This window comes from Anopheles coustani, chromosome 2 (genome assembly GCF_943734705.1).
Source record: "Anopheles coustani chromosome 2, idAnoCousDA_361_x.2, whole genome shotgun sequence".
Classification (NCBI taxonomy): Eukaryota; Metazoa; Arthropoda; class Insecta; order Diptera; family Culicidae; genus Anopheles; species Anopheles coustani.
The window spans coordinates 16,124,050-16,149,073 of record NC_071289.1 but is presented as its reverse complement, the minus strand read 5'-3'; the positions used below and the strand labels follow the sequence as shown (position 1 = coordinate 16,149,073).

The window sequence follows — 25,024 nt, the reverse complement described above, 5'->3', positions numbered from 1 at the left end:
TATTCTTTCCGCTGAATAAAAGAAACTCTGGTGGATCTTGCAGAAAACAATAGCCGAATATTCATTTATATGAACCAATACCATCTTTATTGCTACATTGTTGTATGTATAATGAACGACATATTTATGTCCCATGTTTGTGCACTTTAAGGTGGTAAGAACTACGCCCAAAATGAGGGTCTTTAATGTATTTCCATAGAAGAATAAATCTTTTTGTATTTGAACTTACAAATTATGCCCCACGCTTCGATACCCTATCTCGTGCTTATAGATTTACTGCTTCCTGACATGAAGCGTTTCCCTACAACACCGTTTTACAATTAAAAAAAATATGCGTAACATTGGGCATGTGCTTAAAAATTTTAAAAATTATAATTTTAATTAGCGCACAATTTTCCAGGGCGCACAATTTACATAGCTTTGCTCAAGTGGTCTCTATTGTTTCAAGCTTTTTGAAAGAAACAGAAAAAAAGAAGTCCAAAAGTGTGTAAAGTAAGACATAAATAACCAAAAACGAGCTTACAAAAAAAAAATCTAACAAAATATGCGTATACATCTAAAATGAAATACAATAAATTTTTAGTTCTTAAAATCTTTTTCTACGTCCGTTTATGTGAACCGGAAATCTGACCCTTGTCCTTTATGGACTTCTGTCTGCTCTATAAAGCCTACTGTAGATTTTAATAGATTCTTGACTGTTAAAAGGAACCTATACGGAACCGCAAAGAAAAGTTAGGCATGTTTTAAATGACATTGGAAAATATATAACGATGAATATTTTATGTGCCTTTCTAGTACGCTTACCTACCATCTGACTTGACCGGTTCATTCAACCGTACTAACACTCTTGCTGGAAATGTTGGTAGGTTTAAAACTATGATGAGGTTTTTGGTTAGTTTAGTTACGTCTTCTTAAAACCTATTCTTTCGTCTTTATATAAACTCTAAGGTAAAGAGTTAATATAAGACGCCACATAAACACACTCCTCACACTTTGTCGGGGGAAAAAACTCTTGAATTCTTTGCTTATCGCCCCACTGTATGGTAGTGCGTCGTCTGCTTATGCTTAATTTTAAAACCAACCAAACACTGAACATATAATCCAAATTTGAAGCGACAATCAAGCCTCCATTCTGTATGCATGCGAATATGCGAAACTTTGCAAAGGGGTACTTTGTAACCTTAAATCATATTTTGATACAAATTCAAATTGCAGCTACGATTGCTTTCTGCGAGCCTAGGAGCGCAAAAGAGGTTCTCCCGTTTGCCTCGGCTCAGCATCACTCTTACTTGTAAAAGTTCAACGATCTCGGCTGAAGCGATTTTTTGCTGAGGATGTTATGTGCCTGGTGGGACAACTGTATGTGGTCGCGCGTTTTGCCACAGGCGTACTTTTCCCACTTCAAATCGATCGGCTGTTGGTGGAAGAACAAGAATGAGGATTAAGTTAAGGAGACACATGTTTTCCTCCCACTTGTACGCGAAAATGTGTGCACTTACCACGGTGGTGCTATTAGCCGGATTGGATTGCTTCGAGGAGCTGTTTGAAATTGTATCCTTTATGTCCTCGTTCGCTTCCAGCAGCATTTCCGCCTCCCTTATCGGATCTCGAAATGACGGTGAAAGGGTATCGCCAGAATCAGACATAAGCGATTTACTCTGTAATCACCGAGAATAGAATTACGAAAGAGAAAAGAATGAAGAATAAATGTTACGCATATTATAAATAATGAAAAAAAAAACATCACAATGTTTTACACACCGGTGTTTCCGTAAACAAACTCATCTCTGAATTGTTCCACTTGTTAACATGGGTGGAGGTTGACCGCATTCTCTTCTCGAGTGCAGATGGCGACACGGGTTTCGGGCGAACTTTAGTATTGGTTGTGTTGTCCTTCGCCAATTCTTTGTTCTCCTCCTGGGATCCATTGGTGGCCTGGGTCTTGTTACCGGTGGACGTATCGCTACCGGCCAACGACGAATCGGCAGAATTTTCCTTCGCCTGCTCCTGGTTCATAATTTCGGCAATATCCTCTCCAAGCCCAGCAGGACTTGGTGGCACATAACTGTTATGTTAAAGGGAAGAGAAAAAAGAAATGACAAATCAAATGTCGTTGTCGATAAACACATGAAGCCCATTAACAAAAAAGAAAGATCCAACACTCACACTTCCGAGCGCCGTTTTCCGAGCTCGGCCATGGCGTTCTTGAATGGCGTTGGAGTGCGCGGCTCTAGGGTCGAACCCTTTGCACCGTCCTTCAGTGGGGTTTTGATTTTACCATCCTCCTCATTGTTGGTGCCAGGTTTCGGGGGTTCGGTCGATGGTGATGGTGCCTCCTTCTTAACTTGCACCATTTGACTGTCCTTTGCTGGGATTGGTGTGCTCAGGAGACTAGTGTCATTCTGTGGCCACGAAAACGAATGTTTGAAATGATTCAATAAATGAAAAATGGAATTCGCATGAACAAATCATACACATATTTTGAGTAAAAAAAGTAACTTATAGGAACATAAACAAAAAAAACGAGTGTTGGTCAAAGAAAGATAAATACTTTAAATGCAACACGTACTTTCACTGCGGCTCGTTTGACGGGCGTGCTGGCGGGAAGCTGATCGAAGGACAAATTCAAGCTGGGCGAGTTCAGGAACTGGCTCGGCGAGAACGGCAACGGCTTGATCGGCGTGATGGACGGCGAAAGGAGGTGCATTTTTTCGGTACCATCGCCTCGGGGGCCACCGGTCGCTGCACGGGAATCGCTGCCACCATGGACGTTCTCACTGTCCTTGTCCGATGGATAGACCGATTGCATACTGCGAAGCTCGTTCTATTTAAGTGAAGGAGAGTTTAGGTTAAAAAAACGGATCAAAACAGGAATAAGTCTAGCGTTCATTTTTGGCGAATGGGATTCATTTGTCCATCGTTTGGGTCAAAATAAATGATCTTTCAAATCGCAACAATCCATGGAAATTGAAGATTGTTTCGATCGGAACTTTCGGTAAAATGAAACGGTTACGAATTTGATTCTACCCAATTTTACAATTAAATTCAACGATTGTTGATGATCGAAAAAAATGAAAGAGAATAGTTCGAAATAATAACAAATCCTAAATCATACACCAAACCGGCGGGCACCTTCTCAGTTACAAGATGAAGATGACAAAAAAATGAAGAAAAACCTGTCCTTACCGCATCGTTTTCGTCAAGCAGCTTCCGTTTTCTTCGCAGGATGTTCGGTGTGGACTTTTTCTCCAAACCCACGCCACTCGTCTCGTCACTCCGGGATGCATTGATGAGCTCGTGCAGATCGATATTGGCCGGCAAATATTGCTGCCCCGCCAACCCAAACCCACCTCCCGGTGCCGTTGAGTGCGCGATGGTGTTATTGTTATTATTGTTGTTCAACGCGAACGATGCCACCAATTTGTTGCTGTCGCCACCGACGACACTATCGGCAAGCAGCTTTGCACTTTGCTTCGTTGGCATCACCGGCTCGATGAGGTATTGCTTCTCCCGGTGCGGGATGGGGCTGATCAGGAAGTCACCGTGCTCGGTCGAAACGGCCACCTTATCCTCGATGTGACCCTCTTCGATCGGGTACTCCTCGGCGAACATATTCTCGTCCAGCGAAGGTTTCTTGCGATTCTTACGAATGATGTTCTGCAGGCTTTCCTTGGCCACGTGCTGGTGGTGTGAGTCGCGACTCGCGCCACTTCCCTCGGTCAGCTCGGCCGGTGCGGACGAGTTGTGTGGGTGTAACGCTGGTGGATGCACGAGCGGCAGCGGGATGGACGATTTCACTCGCCGGCGCGTTGTTTCGGGGCCCTCGTACTTGCGGCGCATCGTCGAGTTCCAGTGGTTCTTGATCGCATTGTCCGTTCGGCCGGGCAGCAGCTTCGCTATCTTTGCCCACTGGTTGCCCCACTTCTGGTGCGCCTGGTAGATCGTTCGATCTTCTTCCTCGGTCCATGCCGACTTCTTGATGTTCGGGTTCAGGTGGTTGTGCCAGCGCTCGCGACACTGCTTGCCGATACGACCGCGCAGATGGCGTGCGATCAAGGTCCACTTTTTTGGACCATATTTCTCAACCAGTGCCACGACTTTGTCATCCTCCTAAAATAGTTACCAAGAAAGAAATTTCATACAGATGACTGTAGTACTTTTTACTTTTAGCTCTACCATTTCTTTATCTAACTAAAGCGATCATCTTAAGAATATTAAGTGAGTAGTCTTGTTAACAAACTTTGTAAAGTTGTAAAAAAAAGCTAAAACACTCGAAGAAAGGGAACTTGACTGAAATTCAAGTACACAGACGGGCCAGACTTTGCCGATCCCTGATCGAGGAAACCCATGTACAGGCTATTTTGAACGCTTTTTATCGCTGCGTCATCGGAAACAGGATAGAAATAATCGCTTCCACGATCGTTCTATGGATGGTCGGAGGATCGGACGAAAGTAATCTTCCATTCCGTTTGTTCTTCACAATAATGATCCACTTCCGCTAATTTTCTTGTTCTTTCTCGTAGCGCCAAACACGAATGTACATATTTAAAAAAAGTTTGGTCATGTGGTCCAATTCGTTACCTTCGACTACCCTGGCGTAAAGATTTAAGACGTTTTTTTATGTTAGTCTTATAAGTCTAATGTTGTTTGGGTTTGATTCTGGCCACGAAATCGTCACAATTCGGTGCCCATTCTACTTGAAAATTTAAAAAGAAAGTTCTCGCTGCGTACCCTCATTTATGCATGGATACCTTTCCCCTGGTTGAGGACTTTGTTAAAAGTTTCTGTGCTTTTGTGGTTTTCTGTGACAAACCATATTTTCAGCCGCGCGGTACACTCCCGCATTTTATAACGAACAGCTTCCGGCTACGGGTCTCCTAAGGCGAAAGGGGGACACATTACCGAGACTCTTCTACACCTTAATCGACGATCTAAAAACCTGTGCTTACGGCACAAGTCACCAAGGTACAGGCAGAAGACAACCGGAAACAAATAAAATAAGATCGCGCAACGAAAGGAGGAATGAAACAAGAAAATATTCGAAGGGGTGCCAAGAAAAGAACTCGTCTGCGGGAAAGAGTTATGGCAATGCGTTGCTGTAAGAAAATTTCTATTATTGTGCAATTTCTCCCCCTTGTGCTGTGATGCGAAGGATCGTATTGTTTTTCTACGCTTGGTTGTTTCGAATAATGTCTCTGCTAGGACCTTTCCTCCGTGTGAGTATCGAATTTTCTAGAAAAATTAACCATAGGGGAAAACCATTGGGTATAAGAAGAAATAAAACCTGACCTATTCAATCATGTTCATGCTTTACAATACTAATGATAATTTACATAAAAAGTTCCTTACATGTTATGTTTTCCTTGATATTGATCGGAGAAGATCATTCGTGAACAAATGGATTGTTGTATTTGTTTTAATTTAGTACCGATCGACTATATTTCTTGTACGATATCGGGTACAGCCCAACCCATTGGTCTCCAATGTTGAATCATATTTTAAGATTTGATGTCCTTTACCAACTGATGTATAAAGTTTTTGCAAGCTTTCGCAGCCCACACATACACAACACACTAACCTCCTTTGTCCAAGGACCTTTGATCAGATCCGGGTTGACCACCTTCGTCCATCGCTGCTGACATTGAACATCGTTGCGCTCCCGCATCAGTTTGGAGATAATTTCCCACCGTTCCCCGTACTGCTCGACCAACTGCTTGAGGGCGGCATCCTGAGTGTGTGTGTGCGTGGAAAGGAGGTAAAGATAAGAAAACGTTTTTTACGTTAAGTGTATGTAGCGAGGATCTTTTGCACCTAATGTCGTGTCTCTTACCTCGTGCTTGGTCCAGCGGGATTTGTTAGACTTATCACCCTGCGAGTGATCGGAGTTATCATCCTCCGAGCTCTCCATGGTCGCGTACATTTTGTTTTATGCTACGATCTCCTATTCAAAAGAAACGTCTTCCTCGAGGATGTGCGCAAAGTTCAATCAACTTTCTAACCCAACGCAAAACACTTTCAGGGCTGCACTTTCGTCCTTTGCTTGTCAACAACAACACATGTACATACACAGACACACACACGCAAACGTACACGATGACGCTCTGTACACACAAGCGAGCTGCAAGATTGAACACGTCGTGAACGCCGCTGCCCGACGCACACCCCTGGGCTACCTTGTGCCAGTTCCGGAGCGAGGGTCCTCGCTCGCTAGGGCGTCCCTATTTCAGCACCCTACCGTAGTGAGAACGTGTTTCCCCCTGCGCCGCGCAAAGTAGTCGATTATGCGCACGGTGCTTGAAGATGCGCCCCTAGCGTTCTTGTCCCCGGGACCCTTTGCTCGTCCTCCACGCAACACAACACGCTTTCACCCTCCCGCACACGTCGGTTCCGTATCCTTCCTTCCTTTCTGCTCTTCGTTAGTAACACTTCATGCGGGACAGCGCTAGCATACGTACGTACGTACATATAATATCATAATGCCGTGTGCTTAATTATTATTTCCACCACACGGCAGATGTTTTGTTTCCGCGCGCGCATACACCTCACCCCTTGCCTTGCCCCCGTCTGCACCACTTCCTATGGGCGCCTGTCCCTTATGTTGCGCCTGTTGTTTTGCGTCCCGCTTGTCTTCTTCCCGTTTCGTCCTAGTTCTTTTACACTGGCACAAACACACACATACACATATAAACTGTACCAGAACTAGGCTATGCGGGGTCCGCTTGTTCCTCGTCGAGGGTGCTATCTATCCTTTCCTCTTTCTCGCTCTCTACTCTTCCACCCGTTTGTGCCGCTCACGCACACTCGAACACAAAAAGGACGACTTGATCGCCTACTGCTCGCACGTGCAGCTCGTGCTCGATCGCTTTTACTCCTTCGGTGATTATCTCTCCTTTTGCCGCAGGAGTAGACTCACACACGTGCACTGTATGGAGATAATGCCTGCTAGGATTTTTCAATTTCCTGAGTGTTACTTAACTTTCCGTCACCAATCGCTCGATCGTCCTTCACAACTCGATTACACGAATGTCGGTGAAGCAGTCACGACTTTTGAAAGTGCTTGGCGCATGCATAACACCTCCGCGTCAAATGTTAGCAATCGGAGCAACTAGTACCCACCGACTACTACTGGATGTCCTTTAGCGCGATGAGACACTTTCGCATTCATACACGGACGCAATCACGTAAACATACAACAAAGTATGGTTCCCGATTTTGGTTAATACTTTTTGCACCGCGCACTTTTCACGATTCAAAAAGCAAACGGGAATCGTCGTCCCGGGGTCCGATTTTATATTCGGTGTGGTAAAACGACGCTCAAAGCTGAAGAGGGTCGCACCGTTTGTGCTGTGTCCCTTGTTCTGCCGGGTAAAGTTGGGCTGTTTTTTTTTTCTTTTTATCCGGCCTTCACCAGTGCAAACGGGTGGACGTTGAATGAAAATATCGTTCCCCTCATTCAAACCCAGGGGGTTGTCTTAGAATCATTCGCTGCGCTGCGCCTTTTGGTCCGCTTGCTGCACTGTTTACGTTTGTCCCCTTGTGCGCTCGTTCGGCAGGGGTTTCAATTTCCCGGATGGTGCTACTTGTAGCTCAAGCCGTCCAGTATTACGCACTTCCGATGGCAAGTGCGATTTTAAGCGGTCTTCCTTGGGCTTATCAAACCAGATATGTCTACTAGCTCGTGCTCTTTCACTCCTTCGCGGGATGTGGTAAAATGCACAATTGCGCAAGCCTGCTACAATAACACTGGCTTCGCCGATGATGGCAATCCACAACGATTCGAACGGTTTGGGGCCGCCTAACTGCTCTTCCGGAAGGTAAACAATCCAATTTCTAAGCTATATACTCCAATGCGCTAGTTGGACTAGATGGCACGCGGTGCACGAGGGACATGAACAAGTAAACATTCACTATCAAAAGTAGAAACACGGAGCAGGATATATCACGAAATAGCTTGATGCTTAACCTTTCCCATCGGTATCAGTAACCAGTTTCATCCCCCGAGCGCGATACGGAATGCTTTACCGGTGTATAATAGCGAAGAACGGTACACACCTCAAGTTACACCTCACGCAGATCGGCAGATGGGAAAGCAATCAGCGATGCCACCATTCCGCTTCCTTTGATGGCAATGGCGTATTTTGGGTGCAATCTACAGCACATCTAGCGCGGTCTGCTGCATTCTCGACCGAGTCCACGTATCGACTATGAGTACACTTCCGATAGAATCTAATACGGTAGATAAAAAATAAATGCTTAAAATATTGAATACTAGGGAACGTCCTAGTCGTTACGCGTTTGCGGACCGTTTTCGCTATTCAATTTTTCTGACAGCTGAAAAGTGCAAGCGGTGTACGTATCTTTCTGAACCCACCAAGCTCAAAATGAACCCATCGAAAAATGTAGGTTTGAATTTGAGTAACCGGTTGAAAAAACGGAATAATTCACAATACACGGCATGAAAGACTATTTTATTGCTTCATATGGTTTATCATTGCACATGGAATCCTACTTACAAGGCTAACACTGTTGCTTTTATGTACGAGCGTTAAAAACGGGGTTCTCAGTTTGATCAATGCATTCGTAAAACTACTGAAAATGTGGTACCATATTGCAAATGGAATAGCTTGCTAACGCATCAATTCTGTTCAATTTTTTTAATTCAGAAAGTAATATGGAGTCTAATTTCCAGAAAGGTAAATTTCTCAAAGGTCTAGGTTTTTTTATCATTCTTCGATATAATCATCGGATCAGAACTAAACTCGCATCGAGTTCGAATCTCGCATCTGATTCGAAAATTGTTGTTCGAATTCCCTGCCTTTTCGATCAAGAACGATAGCGATATTTTTTTCATAGGACAAGGCAAAATGTCATTTTCACATAATCCCTGGAAAACCCAGTTCGAAAGGTTCGGAAGCGCAATCTCTCTCTTCGAAAGAGAGATTTTGCGATGTTGCGAGAGAATTTTCAATTCTCAATTCTCTCTTCATAGGACAAGGCATTCCGCCAAATTCCGGCGTTTTGTTGTGTTGTTTTGATTTTCTGCGGTTTGTGTACGATCATGTCGTCTAACAAGTTCTTTTTTGTATTTAAAGGCAATTAAAATGACTCCTTACAATGTGCTATGTCCAAAATAATGCCATTTATTATTTCCTTTCAGACACATTAATCGATAACGGTGACTCCAGTTTAAAGATTTTAACATTGAGGAATCCAGCCACGAAGAATCCTTCGAAATATTTGTTGCGACGTAACGACTCCAAAGAAACACCAAGTGTCTTGTATGAAGTGAATTGTTTCAACGAGCAGCATCGATCATGGTTCATCGATGAGACCGTTTGTTCCAATGGAAAAATATTTATTCCCACACCAATCGATCCGCTGTTCCTCGCGCTGCCGTATCTAGAAGAGCACTGCAGCGAAAAGGCGGTACCATTGGATCAAGTTTTCGTAGATGATAAGTTTCCCCTCACCACCTCAGTCCTCGTGGAGGTTTTGGAATCCTCTAGGATAAGCTTAATAGCGGATGAAAAAAGAGCTGGAAATATCGTTGCCTACAAGTACAATGAAACGAAGGCTCTGGCGTGGCTGGTAGCCAAATGCAAGCGATTAAGCAGAGTCGTAAGTAAGCAGGATGGACCAGCGGCACGCTCTATGAACTTAATCAAGGAGGAGAAGGAGAATGAACTGGAGGAAAATGCGTGCGTCGCTCTTCAGACGGCCTACGGAATCGTCAGCGATTACGTCTCGCTCGAAGTTTGCCGCAAATTGTCGGTAGCGCTCGGTTTTCCCGAAGATGAGAATATTTCCAAAAAACGTAAGTCTGCTGTCGATTTGGAATCCGCAGTGTTAAAGAAAATTAAAAAAGAGGACATACACGAAACAACACCCATCAAACTACCGGCCGCAGAGAAAAAGGTATCCGCGAAAGCCAAAGCGCTTGCCAAGGCAGCCAGCGGATCGAAGAGCATTTCTAGTTTTTTCAAGAAATAACACATTTTATGTTCGTTAGAGTTTCACTGTTTAATAAAAGCAACAATTTTGGAATGAGTTGTTCAATTAAAGCTTAAATATTGTTAGCACAGCATTGTCATTTGTGTATCGATTATGATGCGGGAGGTTCGGCCGAAACATTTTGTTGCTCTTGTTGTTGGCAAAGCATGACTAGTCGTTCTTGGGCCCCCTGAAGAATATTCATTATTACTACCACCTTCTGTTTCACGCGAACCATACGTTTGAAGTATTCGTGAAGCACAGGATCGTTTTCGAAATTAAGATTCTTCATTTCTCCGGATAATTCATCGAGCTGTTGCCGCAAATCATCCTGGGTTTTGCTCGCTCCACGAATGTTGTTCTCGAGATCGTCGATAACTGGTTTGAACAGCCGAAAAAATCCTTCGGTTAGAATGTCCCTGGTGGGGTTTTCGCATAGGTTTTCTGTGTTGTCCGTACGTTCTTCATCGTCGATGGATGTTAGCGAGCTATCGGAATGGTCGTCGGCCATATCTGTGCGCACAATAGTATGTTTTTTCCGGAAAACCTTTCAGAAGACACACTTTTTTCTAGTTCTATTGTTTACGCGAAGGAAAAACAATCTTTGACAACTTCAGTTTCGGTACAAAAAGAAAGGCATCTTTTTTTCACAGGGAGTTGGCCAAATATTTAAGTTTTGCATACAGTTCTAAACGCCAATATTGCTGAAACATGAATAATACTTAATACCCTTCGTGTACGATTATTCCATCTTTAAAAATCATAGAAATTCTACATTTTGTTGATGTCTTTTTCGTAAATGAAGCAACTGTGGCACTGGCTTTAGAAATTGGTAAATCTGCTGTGATAAGAACTGTCATTTAAAAAACGCGTGCTTCGTGCGGCCTGTCATTTCTTTAAACACATTTTTCCACCAGCCGATGAAGCAGCTAGCCGAGGCTTTGAACTAAAGTGACTAAAATCTTATTATTACGGTAACATCTCACCCTATTTTCTGAAAACAATCACCTCAACAATCTTCAAAATGGTAAGTTACTGTGCAACTACCTTCATGAGTTAGGAATTCTCGCTGGATATTGCACGCATGGCCGCATGGCGGGGCTATGCATCCTAACCTATTGGTTTTCTTGACGAGAACTAATCGATCCGTTCAATTTAATTTCTTTGTTTTCAGACTGAAGAGGTAAACCCAAAGGCCTACCCGCTGGCTGAGCAGGCACTGACCGCGAAAATCATGGCCCTCATTCAGCAAGCGGTCAACTATAAGCAACTCCGCCGTGGAGCGAACGAGGCAACTAAAACGTTGAACCGTGGCCTGTCGGAGTTCATCGTGATGGCTGCGGATGCCGAGCCGATTGAGATCATTCTCCATCTACCGCTGCTGTGCGAGGATAAGAACGTGCCGTACGTATTCGTCCGTTCCAAGCAGGCGCTCGGCCGTGCTTGTGGTGTGTCGCGCCCAATCGTTGCCTGCTCGGTTACCATTGACGAGGGTTCCCAACTCAAATCTCAGATCGTGACCATCCAGCAAGAAATCGAACGCTTGCTCGTTTGAATGACCTGGGCAAGGTGTGTGCTAACTGAGTCATTCTGTTTGGGGGAGGATATACGTATCTTCCTAGTACAAAGTATATTTGGCGCAGTTTTTGCAGTTTAAATCATATACAGATAATGAATAAAAATAAGACATTCTACATATAAAACACGTGTTTATATTCCGCCGATTAATTTGAGAAATACTACATCACGGTATCTTTAATGTATCTACAGATAATTACTTGGGTAATACGTCTCTAAAAGATCTTGTGATTTAAAAATTGAAAGATAATCGTAATTCATTCTTTATTCTTTCCCCAGTTTCACTTTCCACCTATCAGTCATCATCGTCATCAAATTTAATGTGGCTGGCAATTTTACGAATCAGCTTCGTACGGCCCCGCACTTTCTCCGGTTTAACGCGCTTGTTCAGTTTATCGTCCCGATCACGCATCATCTTATTCCAGTACTGCTGTTCCAGCTCCCCGCTCAGTATTTGGGCACTATGTTCAGCCGAGCTGTACTCCTTCACAAGCGCGTTCGCCGAAGCCGGTTTGTCGACACGCACAAATGCCTCAAATGCGCCCTCCTTAACGTCTATATACTTTACGTAAGGGTACTGCCGTAGTTCGGCCCGAAAATCTTTCACATCCACGCATGGTTCGCGAAACTTAACGCTCACTATCAGCCCCGGTTCGAAGGAAAACAGTGGTTGTTTCGTAAGGGCGACGCTTTCGTCTGCCATTTCTGGCTGATGGACTGCCTCTTCCATCTCAGATTGATCGTCTTCGATCGGCATAGCACCGTAGAAGTTGACTCTTGGGGAAGATTTAATAGATTTCATAGCGATTCCACCGACCACGTTAGAAGCGTTGGTCTTAGGATGACCCCGTTGGGGATGTTTGTCGGAATGGGCGAATAGCTTTTTCAATTTCTTTGCTTCGTTACGCTGTAGGTTGAGATACTTGTTTCTCAGCCGTCGCCATTCTTGTCTAGAAATATAAAAATGAAAAAAAAAAATGTACTTACAACAGCCCTAATTGCAGTAGATCGTCTCACTTACTTGGTCATTATTTTTAACTCGTACATCTTATCATCCAACTGCAGTTCTTTCTTTATCGTACTACAGCCCTTCCTTTGGCGACATTTTTTCTTCCCTTCTTGTGCCGTGGAAACCTGTTTGGTACTCGGGGCTGATTCATCCTTTTCCGCTTCCTTCTCCGTTTCATTTTCTTCTTCCTCGGTTGGGTCCTCCAGATCAGTGTGGGATTCATCTTGCGTGTCTTCACCTTCACTCGTATCAGTTTTAATTTTCTTTGCAGGAGGTTCCAAGGATTCCTCGCCAGGTTGAGGGTCTGTTTCGTTTTCTTGTTTAACAACAAATTGTTCCTCTTCCTTAATTCCCGGTGAGCCTACATGTATCTCATCTTCTGATTTGCCTTCCGTCATGGATAGCAGACCCCCGGTTGATTGTTGCTCCAACTCTCGCTTCTCTTGATCGAACGTTTTAATGCTAGCCATTTTTGCCGGATCGGTAGTCTCAAACGCCAACACCCCGCCAAATGTTTGAAACGCTTTCAGGGCTTTCTGGACGCTCGCTTCCTCTTCGAACTCAACGAAGCCGAACTCTTTGATCTTTTTCGAGTGTTTAAACGTTGGCAGCGATACATACGCCACCTTACCATAGGCGGAAAAAACATTTCGAACCCAATCATGGTTTGCTTTCGGAGGCAGGCTTTCCACGTACAAGGTACACGGTTCGTTGTCCCGTGCTATCGAAGGATTTGTGGTGCGTCGGACCTTGGACTGATCGTCCGACAGGGTAAGAAAGGTGGAACTTTTCAACGACGTCGCAATTTCCTCCACATTTGACGCCAGAGCTTTGATTTTGTTGAACTTTAGAAACTCTTCCAGCGGTATACCTACAATAGCCGACAATCAGTCAACATTGGAGAACGTTGAGTAGAATGGAATACTTACACGGATCATTTTGCATCAACTGCCCCATGTAGCGGTCCTTGCTGAGATTTGCGTCGGAAAAATAAAACTCTATTTGCGTTCGTATGGCATTATACTTGTGCTTCTTTCGGTGCCGACCTTTGTTCACGTTCGTTTTATCCTTACTATCATCACTTGCAGCTATTTGTTTTTCGGACGCCATGATGTTAACCGAAGAAGTATATTTTTACTAGAGAACTTGTAAAAAGTACAGCAGTGTTTTGATTACAAACAACCGGCAAAAATGACATACACCCAAGGTTTATAGGGCAAAAAGTTTTGTTGTATGAATCTTGCTCAAAGCTTGAAGATGCAGTGCTGCCAGTAATTCTAAAAACTACGTAACTTAACTCAATTTCAAAATATCCGTTGCTCAAATCTGTGCGAAAATTAATGTTTTCTCTAGAGTTACCGTTATTTTTCATGTTTATTTACTTGCTCTCTTAACCATCTATTCTTAGCTACAATATGCTTAACAGTAGATTTACTCACATGAACGAACCACAAACAGTCTTCCGTTCACGACTGTACGCTAAAGCGAAGAGAGTCTGTGCAGCATCGAAACGCCGCCCATTAATCGAAAAACTATACTATTACACCAATCGAGCCCTCTGTGTGCATGCTATCTTGCTAAAAAGTTCACGTTTGTACCCAATATGTAGCTTACGGTGATTACGCTTTACATTAATGTCTGTGTGCTCTAGGGCGGAATGTGCATTCCGGCGATTGTGAAAACCTGAACCCTTTAAACAATGTTTCGGCGGGTTGATTATTGGCAGAAACCACGTCGAGTGTAATGCGAGATCCCTGTGGGAAATTGGGAGCTTTTGAGCACTTGGTTTTGTTAAAGCGGTGGTGCCTTTTTGTGAACATGTGGTGTCGATGGAATAATTCTGCATCACATGGTGAATGTGCACGCTTCTGTCACGGTAAGCTGAAGGATAATCCTCCCATTGGTTAACTTGAGTATGCTCCCGTTTCTACATTCATTTTTTCTTGTTCTTCTTGTTGCGCAATTCCTCGATCTGCTGCGTGTAGCCATAGTTGTTGATCTCCTTGTACTCGTTGTCGCACTTCAGCAGCAGTTCGTACCACTGTTCGCCTTGCACTCGCGGTGCATCCACAGTTCCGCCGTACGCCGCCGGTAGGCATTCCTTGGAGATGTGCTTATACAGCGACTCCCGGTCGGTGCCGTGGAAGATGATGCGACTGCGCAGCTTCTCACGCAGGATCGGCTTGAACAGGGCGAACACCATGTTGAAGATCTTTGGCTGGTTAATGATGTGGATTCCCTTGATCCGTAGCGGGACGGCGTCCTGCAGCCAGTCGACGATACGTTTGGCGAACGGAGGCGTAAACTGCCAGGCTTGCTGGAGCGTTAGTCCGTCCATGTCGAAGATAACTACCGCACCGTGCACTTGCGTCTCGGGCTCGAGCATAGCCGCTTCCAGGAACAGCACGCACCCCTTAAACACCTCGTCTAGCGACACTTCCTTGTGCTTCCAGTTTTTGCCCAGCTCCAGCAGTAGCACACGGCGTCCAAGCTGGTCACGGTTGGGAAACACAGCCAGGATGTTCTGCTTGAAGATGTTGGCCTCCTTCGATGGCATTAGTTCGTTGTACATGTCCCAGTGCTTGATCTTGAATTGATAGTATCGCTGAATCTGGAAGAAACAATGAGGTCAGACGATACAGGTCGTTTGCCATGCAGGAAGTGAGAGGAATTGAGAAAAGAAGGCTTACCAGTTCACATGCACTCTTGGCGTAGAACTTGCAAGGACGAAGGAAGCGAATCATCCAGTCGTCATTGTCGAGCGGGACTACCAGACCTTCAACTCCTAAAAGTAACAGAAAAAAAACAGAGGAAGGCAATGTAATTCAGTGTGTTGGCTTAAACCCTTATCCAAACCAGTTAATTGTCTTATTTTAATTAAGATTGTATGCCCACCAAAATTGCAAATCCATCTCTTCCGATCCGATCCGCAACCAGTTCCTCAAAACACAACCGTGAATATCATCGTGTAATAAATTTGAACAGTCATCGTGCCAAGGTGTACAAATAACCGATGGCTCATTGCGTTTCGTCATAATTGTGCTCGCGATCGGCGATCGTCAGCGACGGCGGTTGGCTCGCAAGTGGCACGCAAAGGTGAATGCGGAAAGTCTAGACGCGGGATGTACGCAAACTTTCCACTGTGTCTCGTGCCATTCGCGTCCGTCCGACAACAATCATTCGTTCCGACCCCAAACGATCTTAAGGGTGGGCAACACAAAACTCCCCGTTTCATTGGTGAGGCATGACTAATGATAATTATCGATTCTCAAGCGTGTCTCGAGTAGCGACTCTGATTCATTGAGGCTCTAGTTTTTTGAGCTGGGTCGCTAAATTTGATCGTTGGCTTTCATTCTTCGATCTTGTTGCGTTAATTCCAAATTAGATTAATTTTAAAACACGTATGAAGAAAACTAAGAAAAGGCTGAAAACATTGATTCAACGCTTTAGAAGGAAGGCTACTCTCTATCAATTGACTTAAATAATAGCAATTGAAAAAAGTCCAATCGGAACCGGAACCCAGGAAACACTTTCTTCCTTTCTTATATGTCGACCAGTTGTCTTATTCGAGTCATCATGACTATCCAAACTGTTTTTATCAGGACTCTGTCTGTCTGCTTGCAAATAACGCAAATTAAACATTTTCCTCGCTTGACTCTAGACACAAAAAAAAAAATGAAAAAATTGGTGCGCGTGACGTGTTCTGCAAACTTTGTTTCAGCAAGTCATGGCACATAAAAATAGGCCGAAATTGAAGTAGAGATGGCATAAATCAGCCTGAAAGGTCATATAGAAGATGGTAGGAAAAGCTTCTATAAGCGAAGATCAATGTTTTTCCTAGCGTCATGTAACGACGATCGGTTTAATGAAGTCTCGGAGGTAATTTGCAAAACCATACAAGTTACCGCCTTATGATTGATGATTCGATTTGTGAGATGGGTTAACTGGCGAAGGCTTTGCCCTTGGCCTTCCCACGGTTGAGGTTTGCGCACACTGTGGTTTCAATGGTACGTCGCACGTGGCATCGAAATCGGACTTCCAACCATCAGCAACTTACCTTTGAGTAACGTCCGCAGCTCCTCGATGGCGGCAACACGTGTTTCGGGTGTCTCCCGTAGCTCATTCTGGGCCACCTCCTTGCCGAACGGTGTCAAATCTTCCAGCTCGAAGCGCAGCACGTAATCGCCAAGCTGCACCGAGGGCAGCTCCTCCACTTCGGACAGCATCGTAGGAACCCCTGGACAATGGGAAGGAGAATTAAATCACCGTCGAACGAAGTGATTAGTGTGGACCGTTTTGAACCCTCCGCCAAAGGGAATTGGGTGGGATTGTAATTGATTGTAAAATTCGCCTCCTCGTTGCGTAAGAAAAAGTTTCCACAAATGTACTTACTCATGATGACGAAATAACGTGTCTGTCTCAGGAAATGGATACTTGCGTAAACCGCTGAAACTGAACCGTGAAAATAAAGCGAAAAGTTTTTTTTCCAATGTTTACTGCTGACTAGAAACCAAATCCTAACAACAATCGGATAGCTTAAAGGCATTGTTCCTCCCGCTGCATTGCAATGCTACGGATATTGTTTCCAGTAAGCGATTCTATAAAAACAGGGAAAAGGTTTTGGATGCTTCTTGGGCGGAAGCACGGAAACCAGTTATTGGTGGAGCATGAGCTTGGTGCTAACGCCTTTGCTTTTATGATAGACCTTCTGCAAGTTTGAGCAGACTTTGGAACCGTCAGGCTTCGTTGTGAATATAAGAGATTTTTGATTGGACTGCTTTTCAGATTTTTTTTAGAAAAAGTTTAAAAAATGCGAATTTTTTAGCAAAAAGAAACTACAAGATCGAGCTGCGGTTGCACCATTTGCTGGCACTAATTTGTTGTGCCCTCAAAGGCTCATCCGGAAGCATCGGCAGCCACATGCACCCTTGAACCAAACGGCCTAACATTCGTTGCATGCTTTGAACGAAGGAATTGCGTGATCGGGAGCACGCCTTGGAACTCGACGTGACGCTTACTGCGTCAGGTCAACGCTACTAACAAAACCTCTCGCTAATCTTGCTCGGTACCGTAATTAAAACGATGCTCTAATCCATCACCTTCGGCCATTAGGGATGGCTTGGGTAGCGGATTTAACTTGTTCGATCATTATCAATTGCTTTGGTTAAAAAATACATCTCCCACAGGCGCATCGATGCACCTCTGTGCATCTGCCGAGAAACGGTTTCTCACCCTACGGATCTCGCTTACATATCGGCGTGGTTGTTCGTGTCAGAGATGAAAGCTTCTTACGTAAACCCGTTATCGATAGCCATATCAGTGCAGGTGCTGTCTTAATTGACCCAACTGCTTATTGTTTGCCCACAAGGAAAGGAGGGGGCAGGTAGGAGGCATTGGTAATTTGTGAGCAATTTGCGCCGGTACATTGTGATACCTGAACTTGATCGGGACTTTGCGATTCCCCTTTGCCCCGACTGATTTGCGTAAGCAATCGGTTGTTGAGGACTTGTAGGTGAAATCATCTGGGTAAAATTATCGCGTCACATCTAGAATAGACCCATCATTTTTGAAACTCTGTGGCTTATTTGCTGGATTTGTTCAGAATGCTTCTGTTGAATTGAACCTTTGTTTATCAGGTGTGTATCATTTTAAAATTGTAATAAGGATAAACTAAAAAAGCAGTTGTTAGTCAACCAAAAGATCTTTAGATGAATAAAATCAAAATTAAAATACAAAGTTTTGTTAAAAGTTTTGAATCTCACAAACTAAACAACGAAGCCCAACCCCCAACAAACCGTAGATTAAACCATGACTAGATGTTGGCTAAAATAATGACCACATGCTCTTACGAAATCGTTCCATTTTTGTTAATTCATTTAATCTACAGTTAAGGCAAAAATGAGAACGGGCAAATAAATCAAACAAACACGCAATATAACCGGCTATAACGAGTGGCAAGAACTGCTCATTTATGCTCACTTCAGTTGACCCTCTTTTCAAAAATGCTATTCAAGCAAAGGTTACTTTTTGCGCACCATGTTTTTTTAAAGTGCAACCTCCGTAAATCGTCCAGTTAAACCGGACTCGATCGATTTTGTTTTAAGCTTGCTTCTTTTCTTGTATCGGCTCTCCAACCAAACCGATGCTTGCTGATTGCGCGCCCTACTCAATATCACTGGCAATCCTTGACCGTCCGAGGGAGAGTTCAGAAAAAGCATAAGCGAACTCGCCCTCCAGCACCATAAATCATGCGGGCTCCAGCGCGGCGTGCAAGGAAAAGTGTAGCGGCTTTACTTTCCGTTCGCATGTGGCGCATTTGAGCTGGGGGAAAACTGCATGCGCCCGCTCCCAACCCGCAAGGGGTCGTTGTGTTCAGCGAGTGTGGTAATGGTAGCGGCCTTGAAACTATGTTTCTTGCTGTGCACAGGTTTGCCATGTTCCACATGGACCATGTTTGAGGAAGCACTTCACACACTTTACAGATGGCAGATGTTTAACTTCTTTTCGGCAACGCAACACCACGCTAAACTGAATGTCTACTTAAAGACGGGAGGATCTAGCCTTTGGTCTAACGATTGCGTGTTTCGATCATTTCGCAGGGGAAACGTTAAGCACTAACAAGTTTTTAACAACTTAGGACCGCTGGATATAATTCACTACTTTTCACGGATGCTGTGGTGCGGTGCGAATGAAAACGGAGTCGAAACGAGTACCGATGCCGGCCAGCGCTCTTCGTCTACTAGCGAGAAGTGGCGCCCGTTGGAGCCGCTATATAAAAATTCTGAACTTCGCGAATGGACGCGCGCCCATCGATCGAAGGCGGTGAGCCAGCACCTGTGCGCGCGGATTGAAATTTGCGCCCGTGGGGTAGGGGGTAGTAGTGGTAGAAGGCTAGGGTTGGAGGAAGCACGAGCCGTGTTGGACGGACACGAACGAGCGAAGCGGAGTGAGCGGTGAGATGAGTCGGGTGAGAAGCGCGGTTTAAACCGAATTCGCTCGCTTGCTCACTGAAACGTGAAACGCCAGAGATGCAGCTGATGAGAAAGAAACTGCATCGGATGCACAAAATGCAATGTAAACGTAAAAAAAAAAAAAAAGATTCACAACCACACAGCCAGCTAGGAAATAATCTCATGCTACAAATGAGGTGGGGGATCGGAATCAGGTAATGCAATTGCGCTCCCTCAAGGCAACGATATCGGCGCGGTCTCTTGCAGATTGGAGAGGATTTTGTACGTAGGGTTTAGTCTTTTCGGTATCGTTGAAAACATGCATTCACAAAGTCTGCTACGGACAGTGGAGTGTTCGAAACGAAAAGTAGTCAGCCTTCAGATATAACGCAACCCTATGCAAGAAGTCGGCTTCATCCTCGGCATTCTTCAGGAAATATTGTAACGACAAAGAAAGATAAAGTCACCAGGATCTTATCCGGGTTAGAAGGACGTCCAGGGAACCACTTTAGCGTGGCATTCGTGGGAGGAAGTGCGACTGATGCCATGAACCGCATCCCAAGATCACGGCCGGTCAACCTGAGTTGACAGATTGTTGTTCCATCCCGTCTGTTCCATGCCTTCGAGTACCTGCCGACGACGACAGTGACTTCGCCGACGACAGTGACACGCGCAATTTAGGTAAATTTGTGGCATCATGAATTAACGTCATACCGGTTAAGATCGTTTCGATAATGAGATTTGGTGTCATCGAGGTTGGAGGAGGTAATTGTACCACTTGTACTTGGGGAGCGATTGTGAAGATCGATCATCACTGAAGTGTCGAGCAAATTTGTCGCTGCTTCATCAAACAAATGATGCAAACAAGGTATGAAGTAGAAAACTTGGAAAAAATGTCAATCTAACTGATTTTTCATTTTTGGACATATTATACAAAATGTCTGAATAGAAGACATCCCGATCGTATCTCCCCGATCCTCCCTAAAATTGAACCGAACTGTTCAAATTGAACTGGCAAGTGTGATTTTTATCACCTACTTATGATGTAATGTTTAACACCACACCTTTAAAAGCCACTCTACCGTTAAATTGTTCCGGAATCAACAATCAAAGATATCAAAATGTGATGCTCCATGTAGCCTTTAATTAGGGGGTTTAACCAGTCTCATCAAAGTTATTGCTCACTAACTGGTTCAAATTAAGGCCTTTAAAGTATGCTGTAAGGTTTTGGCGCTCGGTTTGCAGGAAAATAATTAGGATTTTACTCAAATTATCTTTTTTCGAACTCGTTAACCCTAATCCGCTCTTTCTTTTACAACTAATGTTTGTATTTTATGGTCGTGAACCCTTTTACATTGGGATTTTGGGGATCTAAAATTAGTAATTGATCAAAATTCAAAATCCAAAAATTTCCCTACTTTCTGCCCTGCTGATCCTGTTTCATAGGATATACTTATCGGCGGGACTTATCAATGCTGGGAGAATCTTTCCGGACGTGTTATGTGCCCGTATTTAAGGCCAGTTTTGTTATCACTCAAATTTGTTCGTGTACAACAAGTAATTGCCGACATCAGCAACAGCAAAGAAACAAACAAAACCCATGAAACAGGTTACGGTTTACTTAGAAATGATCTAACCATCCATTATGCTTCGTTTTCCTCTAAGAATACGAACATATTTCCTGTTCTACCGATCATTCGTACGGTCGAGTGCACTTGCAGGCTGTCTAGAGCCTTCCATTCCGTTCGCAAACAGACACTTCCTGCCTCGGTGGAGTTTGACGGATTGTTCGAAGGAAGTTGAAGTACCCGTGTGTCGGCGGAAAAGACGCCCCCGCCGAAAGGCAAACTGGTTAATGAAAAATTCATACACAAAGTCACCCCTTCAGATTGGCAATGTGGTGTAAACGCTGATCGTTTAGAAAAACTCAATGATCGTTCGTAGTGCACTGTGAGATGTTGTGACTAGTCACCACTGCAAGCGTCTAGTTCAGAGATGGAGCTGCACATGGTGCGTCGCGTGTCCGGTGATCAGCGGTGGACAACGGGAGTTGTCGCAACGGCAACGGCTGTAACTAAACGTCAACAGCGTCATTAGGCCGTCGCACAGAGTCCGTACCTGCATACATTTAACGTGCCAATGTGAGGTAATCGAACGATGCCGGTTTTAAGTAGCCAGCAAACATCCCCACCGGTTCCGCTACGGAGGTGTTCCCCGGTCGTACGATCGCCGGGTTTACCGGGTTGGCGACGTTGGGTCAAAGGTTGCTACTATGACACAATGCTCCTCGCCCGGCCTGTCGTCATCCGACAGGAAAACCAACCCATGTTCGACTGTTGTTTGCTCGACGCTGGCGAACGAAGGAGTTAATAACAGTCCGAGCGCAAACCGGAACACACAAGCCGACACCCGAGTCGGTGGTGATGCGCACTTTGAGAACTGTTGGGTGTGCTCAATTAAGGTTTCTGGATTTACTTCGATGTGCGGTTGAATGTTTTCAAATTGCTTTTTAAGTGCACTTTAATATAGCCTTCATTAGTCCCTATAGGCAGAATATTTTTATCCCTTAGCTTTCTGAATAAGATTTTCATCCTATCTGGAAGAGAATATATTACCATCGAATGATCTTTCGTTACCAATGGACATTCTTTTCTAGTTTGTAACTAAAAATCTAAGGCTTAGTACAATGCATGTTAGACAGTTTTCTTACGCTGCAGAGGTTGGCGAATTCCCCAAAAATCCCAAAGATCTTGTTTTGATTATCTTCCATAATCTAAAACTTACCGCTGTTTTGCTGTTCTGCACCACTTCTAAGCTCCGTTACTTTGCGAATCGATTTGTTGAATACGCGATACTAAGGTTAGAGTGGAGGTCGATCGCGCAGCTTTGTGTGTCGGCCTCTACGCTGGAAAGTGTGCGGTAAACAAACGTGTTTCCGGTATTAGCTGGAGAGTCGGATGTTTCGAGTAGGTTCTGTGGCACGAAATTAGAATAATCGGTTTTTGAATCCCGTTTGAGCATGGATTCTTTGCACAAGCAAACAAACGACACAACAACTATGTTGTTTAGGTCACAATAGTTTGATCTGATCACAAGTCCACCCACAAGTTTAATCTGAACACTCTGAACTGGATGGGTGTGCTTGTTCCGTCGGAGTTAGAATGGCAACTTACAATCGCTCGACACTTTCACTAGTTTGTGGCACACATCGATTGCATCTGCCGGGGCGTTGCTGCCATTCTGTGTGTCACCGAACGACTGACGAGACTATTTATCGTCCATGCCATGCAGTCCGAGATGGAAATAAGACGTCGCCTGCTCGTTGTGGATGAGTAATTGAGTTGCGATAGTGCGCGATAGTTAAAGTCGACCTAAAGGCAGCGGACGTTCCGCAAACACAAAGAATCAGGCGCTCGCTATTTCTGCTTTGCCATGCGGCGAACCCACGCTGTGAGTACAAACACTGGCGACCCTTGGACGCTACCGCGAGAGAGATGGCTGGGAGTTGGACCTACGATTAGGCCGTAGAAAACGCATGCCATGCAGGCACGAACGTGCACGCACTAGGGTAAGTGAAGCTCAGAACGATTGAAACGGTTTGGCACAATATTAGACCCAACCCAATCGTAGGTCGTTTTCTTCCAAATCGATCTCCACATGCAAGCACTGAAGAAACACGTGGTTGGGGTCACATACGGGTCGACACGTCACTACCAGCGGGAGTTGTCGCAGGGATGCCGCAGAATATCTCCGGTTACCACACGGATGTTCAAAACGTTGAGAAAGAGTGAGAGTTATCACACCACGCCAAATGACACTTCAGTTCGGCCAGAGATGCGCTTGCATGGAATGTTAGGGAGTACGGCGTACTGCTGATGACGCATCCGCATCGTCTTCTGTTTTGTTTGCACAGGACATAGACTAACACGCGAAATGGCGTTGCCACTGGCAACCCGCACGCTCTCTCACACAGATGAGAGTTTTCGCGGCGTTTTCCTGCGCCATGCGCATTATTTCCTCTGCCAAAAACAGCTGACTTCCGAAAGGAAACCATGATGTGTACCGTTTTTTGTGTAAGCTGTCCCACTAGAACCTACCTACTTCTGTGGGTTGCTATTACTCTGAAGTTGATGCGATTCTCGGTCCCTGCTGGCCACTACTAAACTTGCAACTGAAGCTGCCAGCGACGGTGCACTATCGCTATATAACACTTGCACTTGCACCGACCGAGGGTGCGTTTTTCATTGTGTACACTTTCTTCGCTTTGCGAGGGAAGGGATGCGAAAGCCGGAACGACCCGCGCGGGGTCAGCGCAGAGAGGAAGCACTCAGCTGTGCTGATTACTACTGGTGGGCGCTTTGTGCGTTTCTTCTCCTAACCCCAATCGAGTTTTCCTCAGTTTCGCTGGCGTCCCGCCTCTCAAGTCCGGTCCCTTCCGGTACGTTAGTAACAATGCGAACCGATCTGACTCGCGAAGTCGGCAAAAATATAGCACTGGCGTTGATAATAGGGTGCGAGGTGGCGATAGAACGCACCCTTCTCTGAAGGGGGTGGAGCTGACCGATTTCACCCTGTGATGCACTTTGTTGCACTTTTTGCGTTCATTACTCCCAGCCCGGCAGCATCTTCGTGCGGCCAAAAGGTGTTGCCAGTTGTAACGGTTTCTGGTGTTTCTGGTGTGTTTTAAGATAATTGAACTCTAACTTTGCACCGACAAATCCATTCGTTCCTCTAAGAGGCTTGAAATGTTGGTGAACGGGTGTAGTTAACATTTAACCTTTTCCAAGCGAACTGAGGAAGTTCCTTAAATTAGTCTACATTATGAAGTCACAAGTAACTGTGCGATGTGAAAGATAAAACCTTACTTGATAAGTTTAAAGAATCACAAACGAGTAATTAGGTGGAACCACTTACAAATTCAAAGGTTTAGGATAAAACAAACAAAACATCTTTTGTGCAGGCAAAATCGCTTGAAATAAAATCAAAATATTTAAAAAGGTACGTAAATAAATAGAAAATTCGTACCATTCAAACATCACACTTTAATGGGACGTAGTTATAAATGCTACCAAACTATAGGAAAAAAGATATGCTAATTTAATATGAAAATTTTAACACGTCTAGTTGAAAAATATTTTCCACAACTGTTACCTTTACAATGTCCATCATAGAAAATATTCCATTCAACTGTTACAGAAATTCGTCAGATTCACTTTAGAGACACTTGTTTTATCACATTTCTTTATCAGTCTCGGCTCTTTCTATACTGGCGCATCAACCACATAGGTCAGGATAACCGTGACTCGCTGTTCTTCACTAACAAAGGACTGCTGGCTGAAAAATGATGCACCCCATATCCACTCCATGACCACAATTCAATGACATTGCACAATCGGAACTGTCGGACGTTCGGTGCAAAGGTTTCACTATGGAAAATGCTAATTTTAACTAGTCACATCGCCAACCACACTTCCACCGTTTGTTGGTACGATCTAGT

The 25,024-nt window shown here is 44.5% G+C and overlaps 6 protein-coding genes across 8 annotated transcripts; 2 read left to right on the top strand and 4 right to left on the bottom strand.

The window, feature by feature from the left end:
• Window positions 1-60: 60 nt before the first annotated feature.
• On the bottom strand, window positions 61-8,273 carry LOC131263299 (myb-related protein A). 3 transcript variants are annotated; one of them, XM_058265475.1, is made up of 9 exons: window positions 8,053-8,273; window positions 5,831-7,907; window positions 5,579-5,728; window positions 3,187-4,110; window positions 2,570-2,824; window positions 2,167-2,402; window positions 1,762-2,065; window positions 1,500-1,658; window positions 61-1,414 (listed from the first exon to the last, which is right to left on the bottom strand). In XM_058265475.1, exons 2-9 carry the CDS (start codon window positions 5,918-5,920, stop codon window positions 1,286-1,288), a joined length of 2,247 nt encoding a protein of 748 aa, XP_058121458.1. In that variant the 5' UTR covers window positions 5,921-7,907; window positions 8,053-8,273; the 3' UTR covers window positions 61-1,285. The 3 variants fall into 3 exon arrangements, with proteins under 3 accessions (XP_058121458.1, XP_058121459.1, XP_058121457.1); XM_058265476.1 differs by having other exon boundaries at window positions 5,831-6,118; XM_058265474.1 differs by having other exon boundaries at window positions 5,831-8,273.
• A 785-nt stretch (window positions 8,274-9,058) lies between these two features.
• On the top strand, window positions 9,059-10,099 carry LOC131262617 (ribonuclease H2 subunit B). The gene is made up of 2 exons (XM_058264664.1): window positions 9,059-9,092; window positions 9,158-10,099. Exons 1-2 carry the CDS (start codon window positions 9,059-9,061, stop codon window positions 9,988-9,990), a joined length of 867 nt encoding a protein of 288 aa, XP_058120647.1. The 3' UTR covers window positions 9,991-10,099.
• On the bottom strand, window positions 10,002-10,606 carry LOC131262618 (SNAPIN protein homolog). Its single transcript, XM_058264665.1, has one exon. It carries the CDS (start codon window positions 10,499-10,501, stop codon window positions 10,103-10,105), a length of 399 nt encoding a protein of 132 aa, XP_058120648.1. The 5' UTR covers window positions 10,502-10,606; the 3' UTR covers window positions 10,002-10,102.
• A 256-nt stretch (window positions 10,607-10,862) lies between these two features.
• On the top strand, window positions 10,863-11,684 carry LOC131266875 (NHP2-like protein 1 homolog). The gene is made up of 2 exons (XM_058269550.1): window positions 10,863-11,017; window positions 11,165-11,684. The coding sequence occupies exons 1-2, from the start codon at window positions 11,015-11,017 to the stop codon at window positions 11,543-11,545; spliced, it is 384 nt and encodes a 127-aa protein (XP_058125533.1). The 5' UTR covers window positions 10,863-11,014; the 3' UTR covers window positions 11,546-11,684.
• Window position 11,685: 1 nt separating this feature from the next.
• On the bottom strand, window positions 11,686-13,709 carry LOC131266874 (la-related protein 7). The gene is made up of 3 exons (XM_058269548.1): window positions 13,507-13,709; window positions 12,590-13,448; window positions 11,686-12,518 (listed from the first exon to the last, which is right to left on the bottom strand). The coding sequence occupies exons 1-3, from the start codon at window positions 13,685-13,687 to the stop codon at window positions 11,864-11,866; spliced, it is 1,695 nt and encodes a 564-aa protein (XP_058125531.1). The 5' UTR covers window positions 13,688-13,709; the 3' UTR covers window positions 11,686-11,863.
• A 234-nt stretch (window positions 13,710-13,943) lies between these two features.
• LOC131263171 (alpha-tocopherol transfer protein-like) lies at window positions 13,944-16,806 on the bottom strand. The gene is made up of 3 exons (XM_058265330.1): window positions 16,635-16,806; window positions 15,268-15,362; window positions 13,944-15,188 (listed from the first exon to the last, which is right to left on the bottom strand). The coding sequence occupies exons 1-3, from the start codon at window positions 16,801-16,803 to the stop codon at window positions 14,511-14,513; spliced, it is 942 nt and encodes a 313-aa protein (XP_058121313.1). The 5' UTR covers window positions 16,804-16,806; the 3' UTR covers window positions 13,944-14,510.
• Window positions 16,807-25,024: the final 8,218 nt, after the last annotated feature.